Source organism: Cyprinus carpio, chromosome B17, assembly GCF_018340385.1.
Source record: "Cyprinus carpio isolate SPL01 chromosome B17, ASM1834038v1, whole genome shotgun sequence".
Classification (NCBI taxonomy): Eukaryota; Metazoa; Chordata; class Actinopteri; order Cypriniformes; family Cyprinidae; genus Cyprinus; species Cyprinus carpio.
In genome coordinates, this window is record NC_056613.1 from 6,041,021 (window position 1) to 6,056,691 (window position 15,671).

Sequence of the window (15,671 nt, forward strand, 5' to 3'; positions counted from 1 at the left end):
TTTAAAAATACTTTTCTTGGTTATGTGCTTGTGAAGGGAGAATTCCATTGTGTGATTTTTGAAAACAGGAATGTTACTTTTGAATTTTGCAACAAGTTTAAAAAACAACAACAACAAAGAAAAGTTTACATTTTTAACAATTTTTTTTAAATGTTAGACGAGCGTCCAACTAAACATTTTGGGGGGAAAAAAAGTTATATGAATGATGCATAAATAATTTTTGTGTTATGTTTTGATAACATCTTTAAAGACCAGATAGCTTACTGTACTGGAAGAACGTTTGTTCAAAACTTTGATGCTGATGCAACATTTTGAGCAATTTTGCGGGCAACTTTTTCGAGCAATGTTCCTTTGACACTTTCCCATTGAGAATAAGTAACACATTTCTATCTGGATATTTTAGATCGGTTGTGGGCCCTGTGTCTCACCTGGTTGCCCATTGATGGCAACATTGCTCAAATAGTTACCCCGTGTATCATCAGCCTGAGAGAACCTCGCCAGAACATCATCCAATCTTCTAAAAACATTCTGTGTCAACTGGATAGCCTCTGCTCTACTATACTTCTATCAAATATAGTAGTTGTATATATAATTAAACACAGATTATAATACACCAGTATTGTCTCTTAAGTCTTCATCAGAATACCCTGTTGCTGAAACAGGATGCGGAAGACAAAAAATGCTTAAGTGCAACTTTTGCGAGAGTAATAGTGGGCTGTAAGTATGTGCAGACCAAAACTTAATAAAATACCTTGTTTGTTTCAGTGTTATAATATACTTAATTACTTGTTTCAGACATGTGCTTTTACTTGTGTATTGCAATTTGTAATGTGCATTGTAATTTTTATATTTTAAGTTATTTTGTAGACAAAATAGTGCCTGAATTACAGTTTTATTATATATTTGTGTTTATTAATTTGGCAGAAACTTATGTAAAAAATTGGTATTTGACCAATTAATAATTGACAATTAACATTTTATGAATTTATGTATATGTGTACAATAGCTTGTCACTGGAGAAAAACTGGGGAACAATTTGACCTTATCTATGCCTAAAAGGTGCATTATAGTAATATGTACCTATAAGGTACTACTATAAACCGTTTTTTCCCTTAGGTAGAAAAGTTGTACATCTATGGGTACTGCCCCAATGAAGCTGTGGTACCCTTAAAGGTACAATTTTTGCATTTTTTGCAATTTTCTTTTTTTACTGATGCTTTAGTAAGTAGAGAGAAAATTAGCCATTGTATAATAAAGTAACTAAATAGCAACAATTGCATCTTTCACCACATGTCAGGACGTGGATGTGGTCTCAGCACTGTACAGCTCTGACAAACATTCGTAACCATAGTATCTGTTATAGATAATATTAGTTGTTGTTACTACAACAATCATTGCCACCAATGTCATCCAAAAAGAACATAACTAAATCAGAGCTATTCTAAATGCTTCATACAGTTGAAGTGTTTTCTATAGCTTAGTGTCATAGAAAATTTTAATGTGTGATGTGCAAATTCCATGTTTTTTTTTTTTTTTTTTTTTTTTTTTTTTTTTACTTGTGAGTAGATAATCTTGATGAAATATCATCTAACATAAGTAGCTGGTAAAGAATTAGATTTAGTCTAAATTTGCTATCCTGCTCTTGTTTATGAACAGAGTAATGAATAAACTAATTTATTATTATTTTAACGTATTAATAATAGCTGGAGCACACTTAAATATGGTAGCCCCAACCCTATGGACGTTTTATTAGGAAGACCAATTATTTATAATGCATGACATGAATGCATGGCAAATTTAGATGTAATGTAACAGTTACTGTAAAAATCACTGAGGTCGTGTCACAGCCAAGCCACTAAGTGGCGATATACAGAACATGAAGCGGAGGATACATTGTCTATTACCGCCAGCTAGCGGACGAGGGGTGCAATTACACGCAAGAGCCTCAATCTGTCTGTTTCTACATAAACAAACATCAACCTGGGGATGGACAAAGTTCCTTAGATCACCATTTGATCACGACCTTAGCATCCGATAATATTTTATTACTGTTTTACACATTTATTAAGCGCTTAAAGAAGGCTCTTTAAGTTTCTTTTTAGTTTCTTTCTCTTTCCCTGCTGTACACATTGTCAAACTGTGGATTTCCAGATAGCCAGTCGAGCTAGCTGGCTAAGGTAAATATTACTCTGAAATAATATGCCCATGGTTTTCAGTCGCGCACGGTCAGATTGCTGACAGACAATTCGCGCTAAAATGCTGAAAGATTATATTTAACGTCAGCTCTGCAAAGCTGTTCAGTGTTAACGTTACATTTGTGTTTTTTTTTTTTTTTTGCTCAGAAATTATTGCGTCATCTGGATTATATTATTTACTATGTTTTTACTATGGTAACTATATATAACTATACGATTTTATCTTAAATGTTCGAGTAGATTTTTACTAAATAATTAGTGAATGAATGAGTCAGTGAATGAATCTAATAAATGTGTATTACATATGAAACCGTGTTTAAATTGCTCATTCATAACTCATTCTATTATATTTTATAGAAACCATATTTGTATTAATCTAACCAAGGTAAGAGGTGAAGGGTTAGTTCACCCAAAAATGAATATTCTGTCATCATTTACTCATCCTCGTGTTGTTTCAAACTTGTATGAAATTCTTGAAGTCAATGGCTATCAGCAACTGTTTGGTTACCAGCATTATTAAAATTATTTCTATTATGTTCAACAAAAGAAAGAAACTCACATCTTGGGTGAGTAAATTACAGATTTTTTATTTTTAGGTGAACTGTCCCTTTAAATAATGGTCACTACACAATAACCTAGGTAACTAACTTTATTATTATTTTTTATCTAACTTTATTTTAGTCTTCCAGTGGATTTACTGATATCAAATTCGACAGCATCCGCAGCATCCATATCCTGTAAATGGGGAACAGCGCGCTCAAAGCTCATTTGGAAACATCTCAGAAGACTGGAGTCTTTCAGCTGACTGGAAAGGGTTTGACAGAGGTGCTAATAGGCTTGTCGTAATCATATTCACCACTCTGATGTCCTCAGGGACTATTAACAGCTCACGTGTCTTTGTTTATGTAGTTCCCAGAGGAGCTGCAGAAACTCACCGGAAACCTGCGGACAGTTGATCTGTCCAACAACAAAATCGAGGTGCTTCCAGAATTTATAGGAGTCTTCCAGCAACTCAAGAGTCTCACCATAAGCAGCAATAAACTGAGTAAGTGTACACAAACAGCTAAATATGGCCAACATAAAGATCAACTTATCATTCTATGCTTTTATTTTTGTTTTGTTTTTTGCAATCGAAACATAGTTTTATATAATTATTTTGCTCATTTTTTTGTCCCTTAGAATTAAATATGCTCATTTTGCTTCTGTACTTTTAAGGCTTTTGTATGTAAATTACCTCTGTTGTGATTGGCTAACATCTTTGCATGTGAAAGTAGTAATCCCTTGATTTCTAAATGGCCCATTTTTGCGTAGCTGACGACAAACATTTTCATAATAGCTAATAAGAATTAATAATAATTTTTAATGAGTATTGGGGGAAGATTTATATTGGCCAATGTTTCTTTGAAGTGTTCCCCGTTTTTAAATCAGTTTTTGGCCTTCACTAATTTGTTTGTGTACATCTTTTTTTATTTAATTGTAATTTTAATATTATTTAAATATTAAATATAAATATAAAAAAATGTCATTATAAATTATATTTTTATTTAACTTTAAAACACAAACACTCAAAATTGATCATAGATTTTATATGTATGTGTGTGTATATATATATATATATATATATATATATATATATATATATATAAAATTAAAAATTTAGATGCCTTTGAATGTCTTATACTCATCAATTTATTTGATCAAAAATACAGTACAAGCAGTAATATTGTGAAATATTAAATATTTAAAATAAGTTTTCTAATTGAATATATTTAAAAAAAATTACATTTATTCCTGTGATGCAAAGCTGAATTCTCAGCATCATTACTCCAGTCTTCAGTGTCACATGATCCTTCAGAAATCATTCTAATATGCTGATTTGCTGCTCATTAAACATGTCTTATTGTAGTGTCTACACAGTAAATCAAAGTCATATTATTGCACAGGAGCCTGTATTGTATGATATGAACCCTTAAGCACTCCATTGGTATATGATTTTTTTTTTTTATACATATATAGCCAGTCTACCAAATGACATCGGGAAACTCAAGAAGCTGGAGACTCTTATTTTAAATGGGAACCAGTTGAATCAGCTTCCTTCCTCGGTGGGTCAGCTGAAGTCCTTGCGCACCCTAAGCCTGTCTGGAAATCACTTCAAGGAGTTTCCTAGTGGACTCGGCACCCTCCGCCAGCTCGATGTTCTGGACCTGTCCAAGAATAAGATCCAGGTGGTTCCTGCAGAGGTGGCCGAACTGCAAGCCATTGAAATCAACCTCAATCAGAACCAGGTGAGTTTTTAGTTTATTGCATTAAGGAATTGTGATGGTATAGTTGTGTCAGGGTGACTTTTTGTGCTGTGTTTGTTCTGTTTCAGATTTCAACCCTGTCTCCAGAGGTGTCTCGTGCTCAGAGACTGAAGGTCTTACGGCTGGAGGAGAACTGTCTGGAGCTCTCCTCTATCCCCCCCTCCATCCTCTCAGACTCCCAGGTGTCCCTGCTGTCGGTGGAGGGCAACTTGTTTGAAGTTAAAAAGTTGCGTGACCTAGAAGGATATGATAAGGTAAGTTTAAGTGACGTGTGAGTGACATGACATACAGCCAAGTATGGTGACCCATACTCAGAATTCGTGCTCTGCATTTAACCCATCCAAAGTGAACACACACACACCATGAACACACACCCGGAGCAGTGGGCAGCCATTTATGCTGCAGCTACTCTTATAGCTCTAAAGCCGTTTATAAGAAGACATAAAAGTTTTTTTGTCTTCCTTTTTAGTTTAGATTCCAGGTCCAGTGTTAGTGGTCAGTTTTGTGTCTCATCCTCTTCTATAAATATCACATGTTTTTCCAAGATGGAAAATACCACAGTTTAAGTTTGAATGTGAAACAAAACTGGTTGAATTATTTGTTTTTTAAACAAAGTCAAATCCCGCAAAATCTAACCAGTTATTTCAGCGAGGTGTAATCGGATTTTAGAAGCGGCAAAGATCCAGGAAGAGATAATACTTTTTTGTTGAAATCTAGCTCTGAATTGAGCAATTCACTTCAGTTCAATACAGATTTATTCTGGTTTCACATTTACACCAGGGGTTAAAAGAGAAAGAAAAAAAATGTCAAATATAATTTCCCCCAAATATAATCCCTTATTACATATATGCATTTAGCAGACGCTTTTATCCAAAGCGACTTACAGTGCATTAAGGCTATACATTTATGTTTTTTTATTTTTTTATTTTACCAGTATGTGTATTCCCTGGGAATTGAACCCACGACCTTTTGAGCTGCTAACGCAATGCTCTACCACTGAGCCACAGGAACATACTAACCTTATTAATACTACATATTACTATTTGTTAGAACATACTAACGTATCAACCTTATTAATCTAAGAGCAATTTTAATGTTTCAAGCAGTGCTGTTTACACTGTAGACGTTATGTTATTTTAAATCTCAAAACATTTTGAACCCAGTTTAAACATCTAGTTAGTCCACTTGATATTAGTTCGCCCAAAACAGATCTTCCTCCCAGGTGTCAACAGGGCCTCAATTGAAAGCTTTACAAGTTTGATTTTCACATTAAAACTTGTATTACAATCATGTTATAAGCAGAAGTTTGATTTTCCAAAATGAGCAGATCATTTATAATTACACTAACTTTTAAATGGTATTGTAACCCAGTTTCCAGAAAAAGATGAAGCAGAAAGAAAAAAAACTTTTTCCAACATCGATAATAATAAGAAATCTTTCTTCGGCATAATCATAATCATATTAGAATGATTTCTGAAGGATCATGTGACACTGTTAAATTCAGCTTTCCATCACAGGAATAAATTACATTTTAGAATTTAACAATAAAAAGTGTGATTTTTATTAATCTATTAATTGTATTAATCTATATTATCAATTTATTAACTAATGTGATTTATGAGCCTAATGCCAATCTACATTAAAAAGACATTTTAAAATAGTTTTTATACTCTTTCTTTCTTGCATAGTCATATAATGACTTGCTTTAATCTTTGTTTTTTCAGTACATGGAACGTTTCACTGCAACCAGGAAGAAATTTGCGTGAACGGTTTGAAAGGCTTGCTGCACCTGTCCTCTGCTCTGGGCTTACCATAGAAAGGGTTCAGCTGGGACTGCTTGTGAAAACGGCAAGATGGGAACGGAAAAATGGTCAAGACTGCTTCAGAACTCGGTAGAATGACGGCTCAGAAACCCCAGCACTGCTGCTCATCGCATTACAATACAGACAGCAGTGTATGGACCTTGCATCACTCTTTCTTTTGCAAAGATTTTATACACCGAAATATAACGCAGACTCAGCTTCATGAGGATATTTACACTGGAGAATGGTTTATTCTGTATATTCAAGTGCACTAATGCCACGTCTGTTTATAGAACATCATTCTTTCAGAAAAGCTAATATAACAACTTACTAACATATTGTACGTCCTGTACCCTTATAGTATGTGCTATTGCTCAGCATTTATTGATTCATTTATTTTGATTGAACTGTGATCTCAAAATTTCCATCAAGTGATATTTATGAAGTAGCAATTTTTTTCTGACAGCAAAGGCTGCATATGAGTTTAGTGTTGATTACTGTCCATGAAATGCCAGTGGATATTTATATTTATAACACAACATTCAGTTTTAATGCAGTGCATTTTGCTTTTACACACTTATACACGCTGCATGTTTTCTTACCATAAAAGTATGTAACTCAAAAAGCTTTATGTATTTTCATGCAGTTTTTGAGATCTAAATCTGTTGTTATATATGGTCATGTCTATGTATCCGTCTATATCTTACACACTTGAATGGCATCTTATCTGTTTATTCTGTGATCATTTACTCAGCCTAAAGTTGTTCCAAACCTATATGACTTTCTTTCTTCTATATTTCTTTTTTGAAGAATGCGGGTAACTAAACAGGTTCTGGTCCCTATTGACTTCCATAGTATGTGGAATGTTGACAGAGTTTTCCTTTTTGGGTGAAAAAGTGTTTCTTTAACCTAGTGTTTCTTTCAGTGAATGAATGCATGCACATTAATGGAAATGTTTTAAACATCCATTAATCATTGCATCGGGGTCCTGATCACCCTGTCATGGTTTATTCTGAGATAACAACCAGCTGGATGTACATTATCGTGCTTATTACAGGGCTAAAAAGATGTTTTTACCATATATGTTGAAATAATGCTGAAGTTTTCCGTTGTAATATGCGGTGGTTAAGTGTTTTCGGTCACAAGATTGCGCCAGAGAGTCAACAATAGATGAGTGACTCGTTTAGCATACAAGTAGTACCGGTAAAGATAACTCGTAGTACCCGGATGAGCCGTGTGTTATTCAATTTGGCGGTTGTTATCTGGGAATAACATACCGCTGGATTGCGCGATTGACCAATTAGAGTCAAGTATTCCACAGAGCCGTGTAATAATCAGAAATATAACATATTACCCAAAAGCAGTCATGAGTGACTTATACTCTAAGGCAGCCTTTGTAAAATACAGGTTCCTTCTTCTCAATATACTATGCCACTACATTATTTTTATGCTGCAACATTTAGCCACAGAATAAAGCTTGCACTGTATTTAAATAACAGCATCTTCAAGCAGATTGTACCTGAATGTTCCTCTCAGGATGAATAAAGTACATCTACTGTATCTATCTACCTACTGTACAGTATTATTATACTCGTGATTATTGATGCAAGCAAATAGTGTGCTGCATAAGAACACAACTCAGGACAAATCAATGATTCAAATTATTTGCTTTAAGACTTTAAAGAAGTTATTTCAGTTATTATGGATTATTATAATGTTTTTATCACCTTTTTGTAATCTCATTCTGACGGCACCCATTAGCTGAAGAGGATCCATTGGTGATGAGCAAGTGATGTGATGCTAAATTTCCCCAAATTGTTCAGATGAGGAAACAAACTCATATACATTTTGGATGACCTGAGGGTGAGTACATTTTCATTTTTGGATGAACTATTCCTTTAATTCTCTGGCAAACATGAGTCAATTTAAATACTATCGCTCCACTAACTAAATTAGTTTTGCAAAGATTATAACATTACCCAACTTCCCATTACAGAACTACTTCTGTCTCTTTTTAAACCCATGATATTCTAAGTGGACATGCAATATATATATATATATATATATATATATATATATATAAATAAAGGACAAAAAAGGTCTGATACTGAATGCTGTATTTGAAATTCTGTTCAATATAAATTCATTATAACTCAAAAAATACATTTAGTACAGACTTTTCAGAAATATGTATGAATCAGGAAGATCAAGAAATAAAAAACAGGCACAGTACACTAAAAACCAAAGGGTGGTGCTATAACCCAACATAGAAAAGAACACTAACTAAAGACCAGCTGAAATGCACATTACAATGAATTCTATAAAGTATTCACCATATATAAATGACTCGTTTAGACTGTAAACAGAGCAGCAAGATCACATTTTCTTAGAACACAATGAACAGCTGTTCAAAGAGCTGAGACTCCGAAAAGGTGTGATAACGTCTTGTTAATTCACTCCTAAAATACTTCAAATATCTGTATTTCATACAAGATGTTGCACAAGCAAGACCGTTTCAATACAAGCCACCAAAAATGGCAAACACAAACTGTTTCATATCATTTGTATCTGAACACAGTGATGAGGCAGAAATGTAAAAAAGTAAGAAACCATTCTCTAGCCAGACATGGCATTACAAATTACTACACACATCAGAACTGGAATGGAAAATGAGCCCAGTCATCAAAATACAAAAGTCCCACATTTCATGGTAATAACTACAACTGTATTTATACAAAATGTTTTGACCTGTTTGGTGTAATAATCTTTCAAATGATGTTGCACTGAATATACAATAAAACAACATCAGCTTTCCTCACAGTACACATATACACCACCGTGTCTGTTTTTAAACATCAAAAAATGTATTTAAATCATGATACACTGTACATAAAATGACACTATTAAACATATCAGACTGGTCAGATCTCAGCTGGATCAGACATGTTTTATGGTGTATTTGCCTTTCTGAAGCTGTGAGATGTAGAGTTTTGACTTGCTCCCATCGACCCGTTTGAACCAGACTTCATCGTGATTGATTGTAGTTATTATAGCGCTGTTTGAAACAGAAGACAGGGGAAAAATAACTGACAAATGTGCTGCAAAATAATCAATAGGAGCTTGGTAATTCAGGATCCCTCACCTCGTAGGATACTCGTCTTTCTTGTCGATACATATGGCTTGTCCACGGCTGTACCATTCTCCGTCGTAAAACAAGCGTCCGTCCTCCGAGCGAGCATTGTGCTGGTGTTTGTCACTCTTTGAAGAGACTAGAGCAAATTATGCAAGTTCTATTGTTACTAATAAAGCACCTAAAGGATAAGCCAATATAACTGCAGTAACTATACAAACATGATGCGTCTATATTTAACTAGCATTTGTTAAAAAGTTACAACTTAAGAGTAAGATGGGGTCATTATGCACTAAAACTCCAGGAAGTTAACCAAAGCAAGAAGAACTCAGAAGTATTTGTTCAAGTTCACTATAGGAAAATTCTACTTAAAAACAATTGACTTTTTGGTTTAGTGATGAATACTTCATTTTTTTAACCAAAAGCATCAGTTGAGACATTTATAATGTTACAAATGTATTTCAAATAAATGCTGATTTTGTTAACTTTTCTAGTCACAGTTTCTACCAAAATATTAAGCGGCACAGATGTTTTCAACATTAACAATAATAAGAAATGTTTTTTTTTTTTCAGAGTATCAGAATGATTTCTGAAGGATCATGAACACTGGAGTAATGATGCTGAAAATTCATGTTTGCATCACAGGAAGAAAAAAAAACATTTTAAAATTGATTCAAATAGAGAATAGTTCTTTTAAAGTGTAATAATATTTAAAGTTTTTGATCGAATAAAAGCATAAGAGACCAAATTGGTCAAACTTTTGAACTGTAGTAATTAGTATTTAACTAATAAATAATGTAATATTACATTAGTAGAATAATTTACTTCAATATAGTTATGAAAATTAAACACAGTAGCTAATAGATATGATCTTACCATCAGTCTTTACTCTGTGAGGTCCTAATGTTGCCATGGCCTACGAGATATTAACATAACACATCATTTACTTTACAATAATAATAATTTCATTATGTTTTTGACAGTCTAACCTTTCTAATAGCAGTCCAGTCTTCCAGTATATCCAAGTCTTGCAGCATGTAAACTATATATGGCCGTGCACATGTTAAGAAACTTACAAATGACAGACTATTCAAGCAAATTCTGGATAGACTGGTTATAGGTATGTACAGCAGGTTGAAGTAAAGGATATCGGACACAACGACAGGCTTTTTCTTTTTGTCTGGACTGAAGGGATCTTTCTTCTTATTTTTTCTTGATTGTAACTCATCGTTCCAGAGCTCTGTATGGGGAAATATGTTAAAGACTGTATAAATTACACACCATAAAAAAAAAAAAATTATTTGTGACAGTATTCACAATTTCAATACCTGAGGTAATATCTATACTGTGACGGTCTTCCTCTAAACGTCTGATCTTCTCCTCTAGTTCACTTTGCACCGTATCAAATAATAACAGTTTTTCACTCTGGAAGAGATCAAATGAAACAAATTAGAATTGTATGTAATTTTGAAAGTTTGTTTAAATAGATGCATGTATTAATGCGGTAACTGGCAGTCTTTTAGTGCTGTTAGAGTATAAAACAGCTTCTCCTGTATGGCTCTGTTATGAAGACTCAGCGAGACATTTCAGACATGCACCGTTGTTTAGGTAATAGCGGATTACATCTGTGACGCTCACCTCCCAGTGCTGGAACGCTGCTTGGGTTTCACAGTCGTATTTATTCTTCACGGATTCCAAGCACAATTCTCTGAAGATACCTATGCATGAATGTATTAATTCAACAATGAGACAATGCACTTTCTTAACCTTTCTTAAAAATTTTAATTATATAAATGCACAATTTCAAAGAACAATAATCCCATGTTCAGTTTGGACATTAGACCGACCTGCAACTTTAGTTCTAATCTGCATGTTCTCCTGAAGATTTGCAAGGGGTTCCAGGTACTCTGGTGCCTTTCCTGACATTACTTCCTGAAGTTTGGCATCGACTTGACTCAGTCTCTCTTTATATAACCTAAAGAAATTATGAACACTTAGTGACCAGTGTGGAAAAGTCTGTATGCAGATTAAACACAAACAAGAGGACGGTACATACTGGTCTTTGAGGTCAGTGAACTGTTTTTCTAGATTTGTCATTTCGTCAATGCATTCCATCCTTCTTCTTTCACAGTCCTCATCGTCCATTTCTGTGAGTAAAAAAAATGGCTTCTTTTTAATTAATTTAAAGTAACAGTTCACCCAAAAATGAAGATTTGATGACCATCAAATTTGCTTACCATCAGGCCATTCGAGATTCAGATGAGTTTGTTTCTTCATCAAACCAAATATAGAGAAATTTAGCATTACATCACTTGCTCACCAATGGATCCTCTGCAGTGAATGGGTGCTGTCAGAATGAGAGTGTGGTCACAATACATTAATTGATGGTCTTGGGTCACATGGAAGATTTTTGGAAGACTTAACAGCTGTTTGGACTCTCATTCTGACGGCACCCATTCACTGCTGAGCAAATTATGTAATGCGGAATTTCCCCAAATCTGCTCATATAAAGAAACAAACCCTTCTACATATTGAATGGCCTGAGTTTTTTCTATTTTCAAATTGGCATGGTTCTTGTATTGCGATTTTAAATGCAATGCATTTTAACATGTATCCATCTATTACTATATATCTACCTAGAGAAAATCAAAGGTTTCATTCTCACCTGAACTTTCCCCATCTTCAGAGACAGAAGAGCTCTCTGTATCCTCATCTTCTGAGCTGCTCCCCTCTTGCTCTGCGAAATCCACCTCCATCTCTTCATGGTTGCTCTCCTTCTTTTCTCTCGAGTGCACTGGCATCCCGTCTTTTTTAAACTTAGACTACCGAGAAATCTACTGAACTACTTCTCACAAATCAATCTTTTATGTGAGCAGATGTGTTTGTTAGCTTTATGTTATTGCTAAATATCAAACAGACATGTAAGTTACACATCTAGATGTATCATGCTAACAAACGTTCAAATCCTGCATTACCAGTAGTTGTCGATTAGTCTAGATGTGATGAAAAGAAAACAGGCAGCTCTTGCTTATTATAAATCGCTTGACCTATTTTAATACTTTTGCAAACCACAAAAACCCCTCTGTTTTGCTTTTTTTTAAGCCATGCCACCCTCTGAAAAGCTGGGACGCTGGCGCGGAATGTGCGCTGTTGCAGCACTCTGGGGTTTGTAGTTTTTATGGTGACACAGAACCTTCCGGTACTATTGTTTTTAGTGGACTAAAGAACTACAGTTCCCCGTCGTCACTCGTCCTGGTGAGAGCGTGTTTACGGCTGCAAATACAGGATGTATAAATCGATGGACGTCTGGATGAAATTATTGTGTTGTTTTAAATGCTGTATTAAGTAAACTTATAAAAGCTCATTTATTATTGACCAGTTTTAACCAATTTCATTTTCAGACAATTTCACAATGCAACAATATTTAATAATCTCTGAACATAATCATAATCCTATTTATTTTTGTTGTTTGGTTTTTTACCTGCCAAGTTTTTTTTTCTTTCTTTTTATTAAATTATTCTCAAAGGAATACATCACTCAAAATAACATTTATAATATATAAAGAACACAAATACTTTGTTCCCCCTATCTTGCAAACAATTAAAAACTAAACAATTACGATTTAAGATTAAAAACTAAACAATTAAGATAAAGTTTGAAGTTTTATTGTGTTTTCATTCATTAATTCATTCATTTTACTTGTGCTAGAATATACTAACTAATACAGAACAGTATCAGGGCAGGGAAACAGCATACAACTCATATCACTATTATCTTACGATTATTAAAAATCTGGAACTTATCGGGGTGAAGCGTGCAAACTTTTCCTCATGAATCAACAAAAATTAAAAAGAGGTTAAATTCTGAGGTTAAATCGATTATTTCATTAAATAATATATTTCACTCTAAGGTATATGTTATATTTAAGTTATACATTTAAATATATGTTTATATTTTTAAATATGTAATAAAACACCACAAAAAGATGCTTATTTTGTACGGGTTTTGAAAATGAGCACAATAATTGATATAAATCAGTTTTAACAAATATATATTTACCCTTTATTGAGCCACAAAGGCAAAGCATACAATGAAAAACAGAAAAGGGTATATTAATTAAAACAGCTTACATTAAAAAAATGCATAAAACAAACAAAAACATATATGCTAGTAAACATATCTCATTATAACAGTTTAGAAATGTCTTACACATTTTTGTCAAATATGAAGTCCAATCATCTATTGATACTTTAAAATGAATGAATAAATATTGTTTATGAATGTGTAATGTATCTCCTTCAGATGACGTCTGAGCGTTGAATGACTCTGGGCTCGATTAAGGTGTTTTTCATGTCGCGTCCTCCGCCATGTTTTTAGATCTTCTTCAGAGAGGTGTGTGTAGTTCACAAGACACACACACAGAGGAGGGCTGGCTGCTCCTTTCTTTTGTCTGACCTCCTCTGCAAAAATGCACGCCTCACCTCTATTTCCTCAAGTTTCCTTACAGCCCAGAACACCTTTCGAGCCGTGAACCTGACAACCCCTTCCATGTTTGAGGGAATTAACCGATGATTATCATTAGCTCCTCGAAACATCTCGGAATGTTCTCTAAAAAACCTCATGGAGATGTCAGGAAATCGACACAGAAAGTGCTGGACCCCAAGAAGGACGTGCTGACAAGATTGAAACATCTGAGAATCGTTATTGGTGAGGAATAACATTATTTGTGCCTTACTCATTTTATGGTCCCAATGTTGCCTTGCAGGGAGCTAACATGCTATAGACAGGAGAATGAAGGCACCATCAGCAGTGGGGTGTTTACCAGTGTTTTTTTTGTTTGAAAGCATTTGACAGTTTTTGACAGGTTTGCATTTAGAAGCCTGGCCAGATATTCAGTGGTTTGATAGTGTTTTATGTCGTTCTTTTGTGTGGTTGAGTGTTTTTATGTCTTTGCAGTGGGTGTTGTTTTGATATGACACATGCATTGGTTTCACTGAAACCTTATTAGATGTCAGTGAATCTGTTGAGCAGATGTAGATGCATGCACATTTTGACTTTTTTTTTTTTTTTAATTAAGTTTGATGGTTATTCAAATAAAGAATTGATACTCCCTTGTTAGGTTTATTAACCTGTGTATTCATGTTTATATATATATATAATTTGAATCTGTTATTTTTTATGTCGCTCACCCAATTGAAATTGAATGAAGTTGTATGACAGATTCACTGAGAATCAAATAATCATGATCAGCATGCAATGTGCATTATGCAAATTGTAAACAATTATATTTACTCTTTTACAAACATTTACCGAAACATGCAATATACTTAAAATAATAAGAAATTCAAGTCTGATATGAACAGAAACTAATTGTTCAGAGATCTGAACTTATTGTTATGAGAAATATAATATTGAAGAATTGAGCCAAGCAATTGGGAAAAACTGTAAATGCAGATTTACAGTCTCTCATTATCAACAAGTATTGTCAAGTTTATTGTCTGTCATACTTAAAACAATAAAGGTCATGTTTGCTGGAGATTAGTTCATGTTTTGGGTGGGGGACAGCAAAGATATGGTTCTTCAGGACTGGGTGGGACGTCACAGAATAACAGAAATAAAGCAGCACTTCCTTTGGGATTTGTCAAGGAAGTCAGAGAAGGAGTCTATCTAAGGCTGGTTCCCTCAGATTCATGAGTTGTTTAGCTTTAAAGCTGCACTGACTTCCTGAATGTTGGACATGAGGATGGTTTATGTAACAAGGCAGATTCTTCAGTGGAGGTGCAGTGTCTGTGGTTTAAGAGTCCTGTTTGAGATGTTGGCCTGCCCTGGAGTGGTTACTGTCCAATCACGACCACGTTTCCTGAATTGCTTTCTGTGGTGTTATCTGGCTTCCTGGTGGCATTGTGTTATGCTGATGATTGTTTAGAAACTGAAAACTATGTGATGTTGCTACAAACAGCAAGGAAACCGCCTCCATCACTGTGAAAAAGGAGTTGTTAAAATGTCATGTGCCTGTGATTGTTTCATAGTAACACTTATGTGACGTCAAATACTATGCGTTTGTGTTGTAATGTTACTAATTAATTATTTTTAAAGGTGTATTATGTACATTATGGTATCATGATCCAGATATTGATTTAATGTTGTATCACCATGTCCCTGCTGATTGATTCCACGCTGATTTTACAGCAACGGGGCATTTTTTAAATATGTTTGGTCCATTTAGTTTTTTCTCTATAAA

At 34.2% G+C, this 15,671-nt stretch overlaps 3 protein-coding genes across 15 annotated transcripts in view; 2 read left to right on the forward strand and 1 right to left on the reverse strand.

Annotated features, from left to right (window-relative positions):
* The first annotated feature begins 1,914 nt into the window (after window positions 1-1,914).
* LOC122140282 (leucine-rich repeat-containing protein 57-like) lies at window positions 1,915-7,873 on the forward strand. The gene is made up of 6 exons (XM_042743321.1): window positions 1,915-2,177; window positions 2,877-3,020; window positions 3,105-3,240; window positions 4,212-4,480; window positions 4,567-4,752; window positions 6,223-7,873. Exons 2-6 carry the CDS (start codon window positions 2,937-2,939, stop codon window positions 6,262-6,264), a joined length of 717 nt encoding a protein of 238 aa, XP_042599255.1. The 5' UTR covers window positions 1,915-2,177; window positions 2,877-2,936; the 3' UTR covers window positions 6,265-7,873.
* An 892-nt stretch (window positions 7,874-8,765) lies between these two features.
* Window positions 8,766-12,598, reverse strand: LOC109083205 (breast cancer metastasis-suppressor 1-like protein-A). Of its 2 annotated transcripts, XM_042743319.1 has the most exons (10): window positions 12,096-12,596; window positions 11,487-11,577; window positions 11,278-11,405; window positions 11,069-11,148; window positions 10,759-10,855; window positions 10,581-10,670; window positions 10,420-10,484; window positions 10,307-10,346; window positions 9,443-9,569; window positions 8,766-9,355 (listed from the first exon to the last, which is right to left on the reverse strand). In XM_042743319.1, exons 1-10 carry the CDS (start codon window positions 12,229-12,231, stop codon window positions 9,238-9,240), a joined length of 972 nt encoding a protein of 323 aa, XP_042599253.1. In that variant the 5' UTR covers window positions 12,232-12,596; the 3' UTR covers window positions 8,766-9,237. The 2 variants fall into 2 exon arrangements, with proteins under 2 accessions (XP_042599253.1, XP_042599254.1); XM_042743320.1 differs by lacking the exon at window positions 10,307-10,346 and having other exon boundaries at window positions 12,096-12,598.
* Window positions 12,599-13,772: 1,174 nt separating this feature from the next.
* Window positions 13,773-15,671, forward strand: part of LOC109083202 (ral GTPase-activating protein subunit alpha-1-like) — a 62,802-nt gene continuing 60,903 nt past the window's right edge. For 6 of the 12 annotated variants that reach the window (XM_042743327.1, XM_042743331.1, XM_042743328.1 and 3 more), the window contains exon 1: window positions 13,773-14,137. In XM_042743327.1, the coding sequence (XP_042599261.1) occupies window positions 13,999-14,137 (139 nt within the window). In that variant the 5' untranslated portion in view covers window positions 13,773-13,998. The remainder of the gene's footprint in view (window positions 14,138-15,671) is intronic. The other 6 variants (XM_042743339.1, XM_042743336.1, XM_042743337.1 and 3 more) reach the window with 4 other exon arrangements.

Coding starts and splice junctions, on each gene's coding strand:
- LOC122140282 (XM_042743321.1), top strand. CDS start 2,937: ATGGGGAACAGCGCGCTCAAAGCTCATTTGGAAACATCTCAGAAGACT. Junction 3,021..3,104: donor CTGGAAAGGGTTTGACAGAG/GTGCTAATAGGC, acceptor TTGTTTATGTAG/TTCCCAGAGGAGCTGCAGAA. Junction 4,753..6,222: donor ACCTAGAAGGATATGATAAG/GTAAGTTTAAGT, acceptor TTGTTTTTTCAG/TACATGGAACGTTTCACTGC.
- LOC109083205 (XM_042743319.1), bottom strand. CDS start 12,231: ATGCCAGTGCACTCGAGAGAAAAGAAGGAGAGCAACCATGAAGAGATG. Junction 11,406..11,486: donor TTCACTGACCTCAAAGACCA/GTATGTACCGTC, acceptor TAATTTCTTTAG/GTTATATAAAGAGAGACTGA. Junction 10,856..11,068: donor CAGCGTTCCAGCACTGGGAG/GTGAGCGTCACA, acceptor GATCTCTTCCAG/AGTGAAAAACTGTTATTATT.